Source organism: Amblyomma americanum, chromosome 2 (genome assembly GCF_052857255.1).
Source record: "Amblyomma americanum isolate KBUSLIRL-KWMA chromosome 2, ASM5285725v1, whole genome shotgun sequence".
Taxonomy (NCBI): Eukaryota; Metazoa; Arthropoda; class Arachnida; order Ixodida; family Ixodidae; genus Amblyomma; species Amblyomma americanum.
The window spans coordinates 224,883,050-224,896,764 of NC_135498.1; the positions used below are offsets into that span (position 1 = coordinate 224,883,050).

At 46.0% G+C, this 13,715-nt stretch overlaps 1 protein-coding gene across 1 annotated transcript in view; it reads right to left on the bottom strand.

Annotated features, from left to right (window-relative positions):
• LOC144120388 (uncharacterized) overlaps positions 1–13,236 on the bottom strand; it is a 340,433-nt gene extending 327,197 nt beyond the window's left edge. The window contains exon 1 of the mRNA XM_077652736.1: positions 13,076–13,236. Within this exon, the coding sequence (XP_077508862.1) occupies positions 13,076–13,236 (161 nt within the window). The remainder of the gene's footprint in view (positions 1–13,075) is intronic.
• Positions 13,237–13,715: the final 479 nt, after the last annotated feature.

Sequence of the window (13,715 nt, forward strand, 5' to 3'; positions counted from 1 at the left end):
CGGCTCTTTTCTTTTGAATTAAAAATATGGCTTCGTTTTGTTTTGTCTGTTCTCTTTGTTGTTTTGTTCGAACCTGCACGCGAAAGCGTTCCCCTTCGGAAAGTCGGGGACGCGTTACCGATTTGCGACACGTATGAAGATAGATGCTAAAAGTTTGTTCATTGTGGTCTGAAGTTTCGAAGTTCTATTTTTTCTTCATTTTTCGTAAGCTGCGCCGTCGAGGAGTGTTTTGACTCTTTTCTCGTAATCCTGTCGGTTGAGAACAACCGTTCTACTTCCATTGTCGGCCGGGAGGATGGCAATGGTTTGGTCGCTGCGAATGTTTCGGAGAGCTGAAATTTCTCCTTGCGAGAGGTCCTGCGGCTGGCTTCCGGGAATCTTGCACAGAACTTTGATAGCTTTTAGCCGAACTTCTTCGCGGGCGAAAGTTCAACATGCTTGAAACGCCCTCCACAGTTGCCACTAGTTATGCGAATATATGGCTTCGTTGACGTGGTGCTATACCCGTGGCCTTTTGTCAAGGCAGAAGTTTCATTTGGAGGCAGCGATCTCGATGATAGGTTGGTGACAAAGTTGGAAACAGCACCAGGCGGCCTACTTGCCTTGTCTTTCTCCTTTCGCAACATGCAAAGTTTTGCTGCGTGAGATTACTCCTGTATTTTCTGCTGTGCTGGAGGAAACACTTTCGGCGAATGTCTCCAGTGAGTCGAACATATCTGCGAGTCGATGTTCAAGCTGTCGGTGCAAGAAGAAGAGGTCCAGCTCCCTCCGCTTCAGGATGTCATAGCACTCATGTGTCCTTGCGTGGACCAGTCGTCGTCCAGCCTGGAATACAATCTTCTTGCCTTCCGGAATGTGGACTAGGGGCTCCAGTCGAAGGCTTTGTGGAACTATATAGTTGCATATCTCGGGAGGTCTTTGTAAAATCCAGGTGGGTCTTGTACGCGGCCACACTGCGAGAGCAGGTGACAAAGCGCTTGGCCAACTGTGCTGTCTGCTGGCCTAAATCAGGGAGTAATGATTTGAACAAAAACATTTTCGACGGAAGTCCGTCTGGTTCGGTTCTTGAGATAGTTGGGAGAAAGAGTTCAGAGTTGACGCCTCAACTATCTCAAGAACCCAACCAGACGGACTTCCGTCGAAAAGCCCAACAAGCATCAACCTTATGCTATCCTCCCTATCTAGATAACGACGTCCCTCTGATCAGCGACAGGCCAGCGGCATTGTCACCGGCAGTCCCGTCCGGGGACTACAAAAGCACCAGGGATCCGGCTTTCGCCTTCAGTGGGCACGGGATTGCCGCGACAATGCGTTCGTCGCTAACAAACCCACTTCTTTTCTGCATTCAGTTCATCAGTTTGCTCGGCACATGTCTCTCGTGGGAAGCTAGAGCGGTTTTGCCGGTGAAGCAGTTATCGCCATCAATTTTCGACGATTGTAGCGCGTGCTATCTTCTCTACTTGAATAGCGACGTCCCTCCGATAAGCAATTGGCCAGCGGCATCGTCACCGGCAGTCCCGTCAGGGGACTACAAAAGCACCAAGAATCCGGCTTCCGCCTTCAATGGACATGGGATAGCGGCGACAATTTGTCCGTTGCTTACTAACCTGCTTCTGTTCTATTTGCAGGTTGGTTGGCAACCATCACTTTTTAGCTAGCGATCGAACAATCTTGCTGCTTATTCCGCATCCAAGTGTGTTATTACAATGTTTTCATGACTGTGTACATGTCGCGAAACCGTTACTAGTATGTTGCGATGTCGAGGGGAGTCCAGGGACTCCCAATGATCGCAATGCACAGTATATCAAACTGCTTGCAGCAATCGGCAACCTTTCATTCGATTTTGACGCGAAACACGCCGAACTTATGGGTGCACTAGGTTATCTTAAACAGAAACTAGAGGCGCTAGCTCAAATTGTGTCTGATTTAACAACCAGGCTTACCAAGGTAGAACCTTTCATTGATAATTTTGAGAACTCGCCACCTATGGCTGAAATCCAGGAATCAGTCAAGGAAGCAGTAAGAAATGAGAATATGGTCCTTGCTTCCCGCTTTAACGATCTCGAGGATAGAGCGCGAAGGGATAACCTGCTCTTTTACGGAACCTCTGATAATGCCACAGATACTTCGGCTGAGTGAGAATCACGAGTTCGGGACGTACTGTCGACGCATCTCAATATTTTCCTTCCAGACACAGCTATATCTCGAGCGCACTGACTGGAATCGTTTTCTGGGAATAAAACACGGCCCATAGTTGTCATGTTCTCGGCATTTAAGATTAAACAAAGTATCTTTTCCCAGAAGACAAAGCTAAAAGGCTGCGGAATATCTCTTGGTGAGGACTTCTGAAAAAATTACTAGGCAGTTGCGTAAGAAACTTATTGACTTTGGGAGCGCTAGCAACCAAAATTTCACACTTCGCTACAACCAAGTTATCATTAACAGAAAACCTATGCCTACTGCGCAGCCACTGATAGCCTCTGCGAAATTTATCCTCCGGCTCATGTACCAGCGGCCGATACTAAGTCAGCAGTTACCCAGCAAAACAATTTTTCATAGTTCTCTGCTGTGCACCAAAGAGGTCAAAACTTATGAATACTTTTCTCTAATGCACGAAGTGCACTCAAGAAACGCGTAGTTCTGCCGTCTGCCATTGATTCCTGTTCCGCTGATATTGTTATCATCATGGAAACGCTGCTTTCTGCAAAAATAAAAAAGCAGTGAAATGCAGTATTGTGAACGTACTTATAGCTGATAGCGATATGATCGTGACTTTCGATCGGGAGGAGGAGTCCTTATCGTTGTCAAAGATGCACTCGTGTCGCACATCATTCCCTTTGCATCAACATTTGAACTTGTGTGTGTATCACTAGTCAGTGCCAACCGTGAGTTTTTTTTCTGCGCCTGTTATAGGCCGACTGCAGCTTCTATTTCGTTTCGTCACGAACTTCATGATGTAATCAGTAATTTGATAATTATGAGGATTGCTGGTCACTGGCCAAATTCAAAAGATGAAAAGACGTTTCGGGAGCTTCCTTCTTCACAACCAGTGAACAAGGGAGCTGCCGAAACTTCTTTTCATCTTTTGACTTTGGCCAGTGACCCGCAATCCTCATCACCATGATTCCTGACCAGACGGTATGCCATCAAACCCTGGACTAAATTTGATAATTAGATACGCTACGTCACTATTGTTTATACTGGGGACTTCAGTTTTTCAAATGTTCTTTGGTCAAATGATTCCGTTGCTGTTAGCAGAGTTCTGCTGAATTTTCAGAATTTTTAAACGTGTGCCACGATTTTAACCTTATTTTGCTTGTATACTACCCCACGCGCACTACACAGACTTCTGGTAATACATTAGATCTAATTTTTACTACTGCACCCAACTTGGTCTCACCTCTAACGTTCTTGGCAGAAATTAGTGACCATGTAATAATCCACTTACTCTTAATAAACCAGTTTTCACAAAAAAAAAGCTAGAAAATTATACTAAATTCCAACGGAGCCAATGTTCCCTTCATAACCTCCGAGTATTGAGTCTTTCATTTCAGACTAGTTTATGAACTTTTCACAAAGAACAATAAACGAAAACTGGCCTTTGTATAAAAACAGACTTCTTTCGTCATTGAACGTTACGGGCCTAAAAGAAGGGTATCTTCTAATCCTCGTTCACCGTGGTTGAACAATTCGCTAAAGCGCCTTCTCAACAAAGAAAAAAAGAAACAGTTGTTTCGTCATGCTAAAGCTACAAATTGTCCTGATCACTGGGTAGTTTATCACCGTATTGCCGGTGAATTTTGTACAGCAATTTCTGCAGCCAAAAACACATATGAACAACACCCTCTCATCGTTTCTGGCTTCTAATCTACGAAAATTTTGCTCTGTTGTCACAGTTACTAAAAGTAATGGTCTACAGTTAGTTCGGTCTGATGGGCAAGTTCCGCCTCGTGAGTGCTGCGAAATCTTGAATAACACCTTTCTATCATTTTTTTCAGCAATCGACGTAATTTACTGACATAAGCTTCCTCGAGGCCAATTCTTTAACAACGCACAGCATGGTTTTAAAAAATTATTTTGATTGCGAAACTCAGCTCTTTTCCTTTACTAATGACTTGTTCACTAATGCAGATCAACAACTTCATACCGACTGCGTAGCCCCCGCGGTAGCTGAGTGGTTATGGCGCTCGACTGCTGGCCCGAAAGACGCAGGTTCGATCCCAGACGCGGCGGTTGAATTTCGATGGAGGCAATATTCTAAAGGCCCGTGTACTGTGCGATGTCAGTGCACGTTAAGGAACCCCAGGTGGTCTAAATTTCCGGAGCCCTTCACTACGGCGTCGCTCATAGCCTGTGTCGCTTTGGGACGTTAAACCCCATTAACTAAACTACGCCATCTTACCGACTGTGTATTTCAGAACTTCTCGCGATCTTTCGATTCTAGTTCTTATGCTGACTCGTTTTAAACCTCAGCAGTCATACAGGCATTGCTGAATCAGGGTGTAAAAGCAACTGATGTGAAAGTGCTGGAAGATATCTTTAACGAATGCAAATCTACCGTAGTCCTCCATAAAGTCAGCAATAAAATTCCAATAAGGAAGGGTGCCAGGTAGGGAGATCCGATCCCGAAGATTCTATTCACCACCTGTTTAGAGAACGCATCCGAAGCCTGAACTGGAAACAGTTGAGGATAAGAGCTAATCAAAAATTCCTAAACAATCTGTTATTCCCTGATGACATAGCCTAATCCAAGCTCAGTTTTTTGGACAGTTGTGAGAGTACCGTTCTTAACACTGTCACTTAGTACAAGTAGTTGGGAGTCGCGGTATACACAGATATGTAATGGTCTGCTTACGTAGACCATGTGGCAAACAAAGTGATGCGGAAATAATGTACCTCAAACGGGCCCTGCGCTACTCTAGGAAGGAAGCCACGCTTTAGGCTTATGTGATGTTTATACGCCCGATCTTGGAGTGTGCGAACGTGGCGTGGTTCCCGTTTGCCAAAAATCAAATGTCTACGCTTGAAGCTGTCCAACCAGAGGCCGTGCGCTTTATCTGCAACAGATAACAGCGCTCCGTCTCGCCGACGCAGATGCTGACCGAGATTGGGCTTCACTCATTAACCAGTATTGCGATGCTACAACGTCTGAAGTTTTTGTATCTTTACTGCATAACAAGATTAAGGAAAGTTCTGACACCTACATTTATTTCAAGGCATCCGGAGAAATCTATCGCAAGCATCAATTCACACAGCAATATATTTTGGCACTAATAATGCATACCGTTTATGGTTTTTATCGCGAGTTGTGCGTGATTGCAACTCTTTAGACGAGAAGGTGGTCTCACAGTCCACAATCGACCAATTTCTTGATCTTGCTGCAAATCTGTACTGTCATTAACTAGGAACTGATGTCATCGTTAATGTGTCTTTTGCTTTCTATAATTACAATCTGTGATAATGTGAACCTGTGAACGATGGCGTGTTTTGTTTTTTACTTCAAGCGCTTGCCTTCTTTTTTGTAATAGTGTTCGGTTACCCTTTTGTACATAAGTTTCAATGCCTGCATGAGCAAATGTATACGGGCCCTTATAACCCACTCCTATAAAAATCCCTAGTGGGATCTACAGTGTCTGCAAACAAATAAAAATTGGCAGTGGCTTAGCTGGGCTATGCCAGGATATACGCAGCGACAGCTAAGGCATGGCTTGGTTAACCTTGGTTAATCTTAATTGCAAGTCCAGGTTAGTCCGGTTGTCTTGCTAGTTCTTGTCACGCGGCTCGTCGCGCGGTTGGTCATGTGGTTGGTCACGTGGTGCGGGGCGGCCACGGTGGGACTGCGAGCACGGCGAAACTGCGAGTTCGTGGCCAATGTAGCTTTCGCTACAATAAATGTAATAGAGAGAGGCGGAATAGTTGGTGACTATTAGTAGAATGCATTTTGAAACCGCGCAAAAAGGACAAGGGACGAGGGACGCTCTGTCCTGTTGGTTTCTTCCTCGTGTCTTGTATTTTTTGCGCAGTTTGAAGATGCATTCTGCTACAATAAATTAAAGTAATCCTGCCAGCCACTCGGCACGAGTCAGCGATACTCAATCAGGAATAATTTTTGATATTCCTTTATCTCATAGCACATTTTTTAGAGAACAATAAATCTTAACCCACTTTTCTTACGCTGTCGCCAGGGGTCCGTCACAGAGAAAGTGTTAACCCAATAGAGTTAAAGGCCCCGTTACCCAGAAAACCCGGGATCGGCGATGGGAGCGAAAAATCACGAGCATGGCCCTGGAAGGTGAAAGCAACCCCCAGAGATCAGCCTAGAAGGCAGGTGGGCCGCCAAGGTCACGTGACCTTGTGACGTTCTCACGGCCTGCTGCCAGACAGTCTACAAACAGCCCACCATGGCAGGTAAATTAAGGATTCGTCGCTCGGGAACAGCAACCTGGGTCACCACCGCTGGGAGTACATGCCATCGCAGGGTCATCCCTTAACCACTGCGCGAGGAGTGGTATGAAGACTCCCTGCTATCTATGAATGTAAAGTCGAGAATGACCAATTCCGCATATGTTAACCCACTAAATGTATCGCGGCATAGCCTTAAGGTGGAGTTTGTGTCTTGGCGCGAACTGTTATCGTCGCGGCGGTGAAGTCAACGCGCAGTTGGCCCGCCACCGGACGGATTCTCAGCCGATCACCGCGTGACTCCGTTTTTTTGCACCGAAGGGGAAATTGGTTGCCTTAACCGGGAGTGATGGCAAGTTGTGCGACAACGCCAGCCGCGATAACCGCTGTTGAGTTCGGTAATTGCGTTGAGACATAAGCCCTCCTAATATTAAAACAGCGCTAAGCACCAGGGACCAAGAACGAAGGGAGCGCACACAACGGCGCCGTTGTGTGTGTTCCCTTCGTTCTCGGTCCTTGTTGCTTAGCGCTGTTTTAATATTATGGAGCATTTCCAACTCCCCAATCTGCCGTTCTTCTACATAAGCACTGTAGTGCGTCCACAGGGGCCATATAACGCATACACCACACGCATTACCATTGTAAGAGTGTTCATTAGAAAATACAGAGAAAATGCGGACCGAATAAAGACGAACTGTCATCTATCCTCTTCACGGCACATGTCGTAACCTAATTATGAATGATTCTCGCATATAATTAATAAAATTTTTTTACCGTGTCGGTGATATGTTACATATCTTCCTCATTGGTAGCGGCTTCGAGCAGAGTATCGCATAAAATCGCGTCGCCCTCAAAACAAGAAAGTTCTGAAAGAAACGACGAAAGAGCGCTGACAAAGGGGACGGGAGAAAAGACTGACACAAGCGCTAACTAGGAGCCATATGGTTTAAAGCGAAAAACAAGCGCTAATATAAAACACCAGGGCAAGCCCAAGCAACAGAGGGGAAACAAATACGCCGCAATGAAGATCGTGACATACATCCGGAAGCTATCAAAACCGTCACTCATTAAGAAAAAGGCGAGCTCCTGAGGGAATAGAGCCACCAATGATCGATGTGCGCAGAAACGTTAGACGAACCACGTACACGGGAGAAACACAAGGACTGGCGCAACGCTAACAACTAACAACTAGAAAAGGTTGTTAGTGTTGCGCCAGTTCTTGTTTTGATAGTTGTTAGTGTTGCGCCAGTCGTTGTGTTTCTCCCGTGTACGTGGCTCGTCTAATGTTTCTGCGCACATCAATCATCTGTATTATCATCATCATCATCATCATCATCATCATCATCATCAAATTCATCATCATCATCATCATCATCAGCCTTTCTACACCCACTGCAGGGCAAAGGCCTCTCCCATGTCTCTCCAATTAACCCTGTCCTTCGCCAGCTGCATCCACCCTTTGCCTGCAAACTTCTTAATCTCATCCGCCCACCTAACCTTCTGCCGCCCCCTGCTACGCTTACTTTTTCTTGGAATCCACTCCGTTACCCTTAAGCACCAGCGGTTAGCTTGCCTTCGCATTACATGCTCTGCCCAAGCCCATTTCTTTCTCTTGATTTCGGCTAGGATGTCATTAACTCGTGTTTGTTCCCTCACCCACGCTGCCCGCTTCCGGTCTCTTAACGCTATCACCATGCACCAACTAGGCCAAACAGAAGTGTTATTAATAGAGCCACCGGCGGTTAGCAGACACATATGCCACTTAATTCATGCATTTGAAAAGCCTCTGATGTCAGGCCGGAGGTTTGATCTTTATATTTCTCCAAAATGGTTGTCTTGTACAAAGACGCCACACACTGTTTGCAATTGGCGGAATGAGTGACTATGTTCACGTAGTCGCTCATTGACGCACCGCCCGGTCTCCCCGACGTAAAATTGGCTCCATGTTAGTACAATCTTATACATCATTGTGGGTGGTAAAGCGCCAGCTAGACGAGGGACAAAAGTATGAAGACAACACAGACGAGCACTGACTCGCAGCAAAATATTTATTGAGATCAAACATTTATACATGAAAATGTCATAAACAACACCATAACAACAATTGACAATTTTCCTTTCGGTGTCTCTTTTGAAATGCTTTCCTTCTAATTTCTTGGTGCACTCTCTTGCACAGCCTTCGCGACTTATTCCAGGCGGAAACGAGCAGCTTCACGCCGCTTTTGCTCACAATCTTTATCATGTGGTGTGATACGTAATGAACGTACGGTATGCACGCGAAGTTCGTATTATTTAGTTTGCGTGCTGCCTTCTGAGCTCTGCTTTTAGCCAGTGTGTCTCTGCTACGCTCGACAAAATCTTCATCGGGTAGCCTGCTGTGGTAATCCAGGGGACGTGTACATCAAAGCTGGCTTGGACTTTCTGTACGGAAGGCCTATACAGAGCGGCTCTCACGCACGTTTGTGCTATCCCGCGCTTAGCTATATTAGAATCGGTCGACTGCAACGGCAGAAGGCTCTTCTGGGAGCGTGGGGAATACACCCAACATATATGGTATAGTTACATAGCACAAGTTCGAGATCTAAAAACCTCGTTTCCTTTTAAAGAACTCTGTAGTCAATTGTAAGTTATTGGGTTCTGTACTGAACAACCAAAAAAAAAACTGTAACAGTTTGTTGGGGGGCACCGTTAAGATAAAAAACTAAAGAAATCATGAACATAACGCATAACTTTAGCAACAGAGCTGTCGTCAAGCTTGGTTTGAAGTCGTCTCTCGCATGAGGCTAAGAACAAGTCTCTAAGGACAGGAGCGCGGCTGGATTCTACGCAAACACCTTATTTTGGGATGAAAAGCCAGTTATCTACACCAACAAACGTGGACTGTAAATAAAAGGGGAGCACTTCTAGAAATATGCTAACATTCATACCACAATATTTCTTACCACAAGTTCTTGACGATCATTGGAATTGCTTATTTCGGCGGCCACAGAGCTTTGCGCAGGAAATAATACATGTCCTTAACATGCACCGTAAAGGCGCTTACATGGGCTGGGCACTCATTTTAGAAAAAAAACTCTGACAATTTTTCAGGCTTTCTGATGAGGAACATCTAGGTACGACCACCTCTAGGCACGACAGACGCTTCTGCAGGAAAACCGCTGATTCGCGCTGGCACGTACCTTGTTCAGACACGATGAAAGGGAAAAGGCACCTTTCTTTGGGCGTTTTGCCACTGAAGAAGATAGATAGGCTAGATGTCTTGGCAGCCTTTAAAGAAAAACGTAGTCTTGAAAGGCCGCCACGTTCAAAAGCTTGACTACTTGCTCCTGTCCTTTCGACGGTCTGACGGATTTAATTTCCCTGTAGTTGGCTCACGTTGAAGCTAGAGCCGTCTCCTTGTAGACGTCGTTTGCCACTGCGACAAAATCACCCTCCTTGTCCGAATTGAAGAGCTTGAGACCAGCGTCTTTGAGGGCCGATAATGAAGCAGCTAGACGGCGCGTGCTTCCTTTCCTGACCTCCTGGGGAAGGGATTCCACTCCTTCTTTGATACACCTGCAATCTTCATTCGCTCTAGCTCTCCTGGAAGCTATCCTAACAAGCGAGAGGAGTTGCGTTTTGTCGAGTCACGTGTGCTCGCAGTATTTTGGCCCCAACATCAACAGGATATTCGTCTTCGGGGGGCACTTGTGTTTCCCAACACGACGACGTCTTGTTGAGGTTTGACAGGTGTTGGTTTTGTGGTGCTGTTTGCAAGATATCACTTTCATGCGGCCGATTTTACATCGGGGAGACCGGGCGGTGCGTCAATGAGCGACTGCGCGCGCACATGCGAGGACAGAAAATCATTCACGCCTAAATAACATAGTCACTCATTCCGCCAATTCCAAAGATTGTGAGAAGTTTTTGCGCCAGACCACCATCTTCGCCAAATATAAAGATCAAAACTCCGGCCTGATGATATCAGAGCCTTTTCGCATGCATGAATTAAGAGAGACACAGGTGTCTTCCAACCTTCGGTGGCTCTATTCCCTCAGGAGCTCGCCTTTTTTAATAAGTGACGGTTTTGATAGCTCCCGGATGTATGCCACGATCTTGATTGTGTCCAATTTGCTTCCCTCTGTGCCTCTGGCTTGCCCTGCTGCTATGTATTGCCGCCCTTTTTCACAATAAACGATATGGTTGTTAACGCCGTGTTTGTCTATTCTTTTCTTACGTCCCATTTGTCAGCGCTGTTTCGTCGTTTCGTTCAACGTTAACCTACCACCACAACTGAGACCTTTATTGAACAAACTTCTGTACGCCAAGTCGACACAGCACACCATTACGCGTGAACAAACCCATACACACGCTTATTGGGTCACTACGCATTAAAAGAGGCACACTTTATCGCTTAACAGCACAGGTGGCGTGCTGGCGCAAGCACAACCAACAGAAACCTGTATTTCTGCAGCGTGAATACATCTGCGGAGCTTATTCATGGGCCCCAGCTGCATTGACAAGTGCGTGAACAAGAGCAACATAAGCATGGACAAAATACCTCTGGCTGCATGCGCTCCAACGTTTTCGACATTTTTCGACATCCCAGTGTGACGGATGTGTCATGGCCGCATTCCCGTCATAGACAAGCATGGTCGATGTCTTAACATGCCAATATTAGCCATGTGTTCTGCTCTGCCAAAAACATGCACGCTCTCTAACATCCCACCGTTGCAGCAGCCATCATCCACGCGTTTCCAGCGTTTACCATGCTTTGCGTTATTTTATTCCACGAAGGTGACAGATGCTGGTTTCCAATATTGCCATTAGCGACTTTTTTTTTTTTACTAGGGTGCAGTTAAGATTTCTCCACATGACTGTCGGTTTCCTTCAAAACTCATGTATAGCCAATCTGTATGGGGAACCACGACATTTACAAATATGTCAAAACTACATAAATTGCAGAAACTGTTTGGTCGCATAAACGTTAATACTCGTCCTGATAGCCAAATGTGGAAACTTTCCAATTCACTAGGTATAGTACTAGCTAGTCTTCTTTAAACCCAACACTCAGATGCCGGCATTGAGCCAGGAGTTAAAACAAGACCCCCTTTGTTGACAAGGCCCATCTAATGGGCAGAACCAGACCTACTTTGAAGGCTTATACGCACTTTGGACATAACACGTTGCCAAAGCAATTATGGAGATCAAAGGCTGCAATTTAGGATTTCCTATCTCCTGAAAAGTTTTAACTTGTCTTCGAAATAATGGGTAGCTCAGTGTAAACAAGGGTCGATGGGGGGAGCCTTAGCGTGCTTAGCAACGTTCCGACAAGGGAAATTCTGTTCGTCTTAGCGAAGACAAGTTCAGTTTTTGAAACGCTGGTTAACCGTACTAAGCCTGCCCCTCGACCATTGTTTCAATTTGTTTTGTGCTTTCACGAATCCCACCTTCCTGCCCTCCCTCTATCTTACTCCTTGTAGGTTGGTTATGAATATTTCCAACTGCTATACGCCTGTATGTATTGCAAGAATTTTCCAATTGAACTCGAATGCGCTATCTGACCTTGTGTCTCTCCTCGTCGGTTTAAGCCGTTCCGTAAGTATTTGTAACTGCCTTTTCTGTGTAACACGAATGTGGTTCGCAATTTGATGAGATGTGTCGACCTTTTCTCCGTGCTGCTCTCATTAATAATATCACAGTCATTCTCCACTGTTTTGAACATGACTATATTTGCTTCTGCAACTGCCTAGGAAGAGTGCATAGCCGCAGTCAATCCGTTAATTTGATTTTTTGGCTGTGACTTTTTCAATAATGCCTTTTGCTGAAAAAATTCTAAATGCAGAATAAAAACTAGTGTTATGGCGCTCAGAGGCCATGAAGTGAAACCTATTCATTCCCTGTTGCTGTTCCAGTTGTCCTGTTCACGTTACATTTCTCATTGGCAGTGCATGGCTAAGCAGACACCCTCTACTTCCGAAGGCGCGAAGAAAGGCTGTGAGCCCGGAAAGAAAGATGCGACGGTGAGGTTGAACGGATGGGAAGGCTTTGGAAAAAGGGCAAATTCATCTGCGAATGGACGCTCCTAGCGACTGCGCCTGAGGGGAAAAGATGTGCACAAGCGCATCCCGCTCCGCTCACCACAAACCCAGGGTCTTCGAGCAGGTTAAGGCCGGGCCGCAGCTCATATATTGCATCGGTTATATAACTCGCCCCGTGATGAGGCCGTCTTTGGTATCAAAAAGCCGGAGGAATTTGTCTCGTTAAAACAACGCCAACAGTTCTGATTTGCCAGTATAGTCTTTGAGGGTGGTCCTGTGCGGCATAGTATTGTTGCGCTCTCATCGAAGAGAATAACTAATTGATTGTTTTGGAAAAATTGCGGGAGAAAATCTCATTTCTTCTTTCTGAGCTCCTTCCTGAACCCACTGTCAAAATCCTACCATTCGTTATAGATCCCCTGCGCAGACGTCTTCAAGAACTTGCGCTTGTTATTTATGGCGTGCGCGTGCGCGGGATATGTTCGTCCCACCCCGGCGTCGGAAAGGTGCTTCGAATCGTGCGGCAACGTTCCACAAGACGCGATGCACGAGCTCCGTCCACAGGGGTGGCCAGGTGATCGCTGACCGAAGCCCTTTTGTTGCGGCCGGCATATCGGCTATCAGCTCTCGCTTCCAAATGCAACCGCACTCACCCGGGCATGTGGAATTCAGCGGTGATGTTGAAAAGGCGCTCTGCCTTGCGGCTGACCACGAAATGAGCGCATTCCTCTCCCTGGTGGAAAACATCGGCCGTGACTCGAACGAACCACCACTTTCCAAGGAACTGCGAAAAAAGGCGTATTCGTTTGGACATTATTAAACCCCCCCGCATTGCGTGGACGGAATGAACACACAGTTTGTAACATTTGGCACTGGTACATTCGCGTGTGAGTACCTTTTACAGCAAATGTCCCTCTTTCCGCATTTGTCGTGGACAGAGGAATTTCTTTGGACACTGTATGCCCCCATGTGCAGATATTTAGTATTTGAAGATAAATTTTTAAAACCCCGCAAATGCTCATTTTGCCGCTGCACGCACGGATAAAACAATTTACATATTTTTCTGCCATTATGCAGATCTGTATGAGATTGTTGGGCCGTGTTATTCATGTGGTGCTCCATTTTTTCCATATTTTACAATGGGTCGCAGTCTCCGTCTGCCATCCCTTATGGCGCCTACGAGCCTTTCAAGTAGAAGAAGCGGGATGTAGCCGTCCGGGCGCTAGTTGATCGCAGTCGGTCCTTAAATGGTTAAGTACAAGCTTCACATTTTAAGCAGCCAGAAAATAGCAG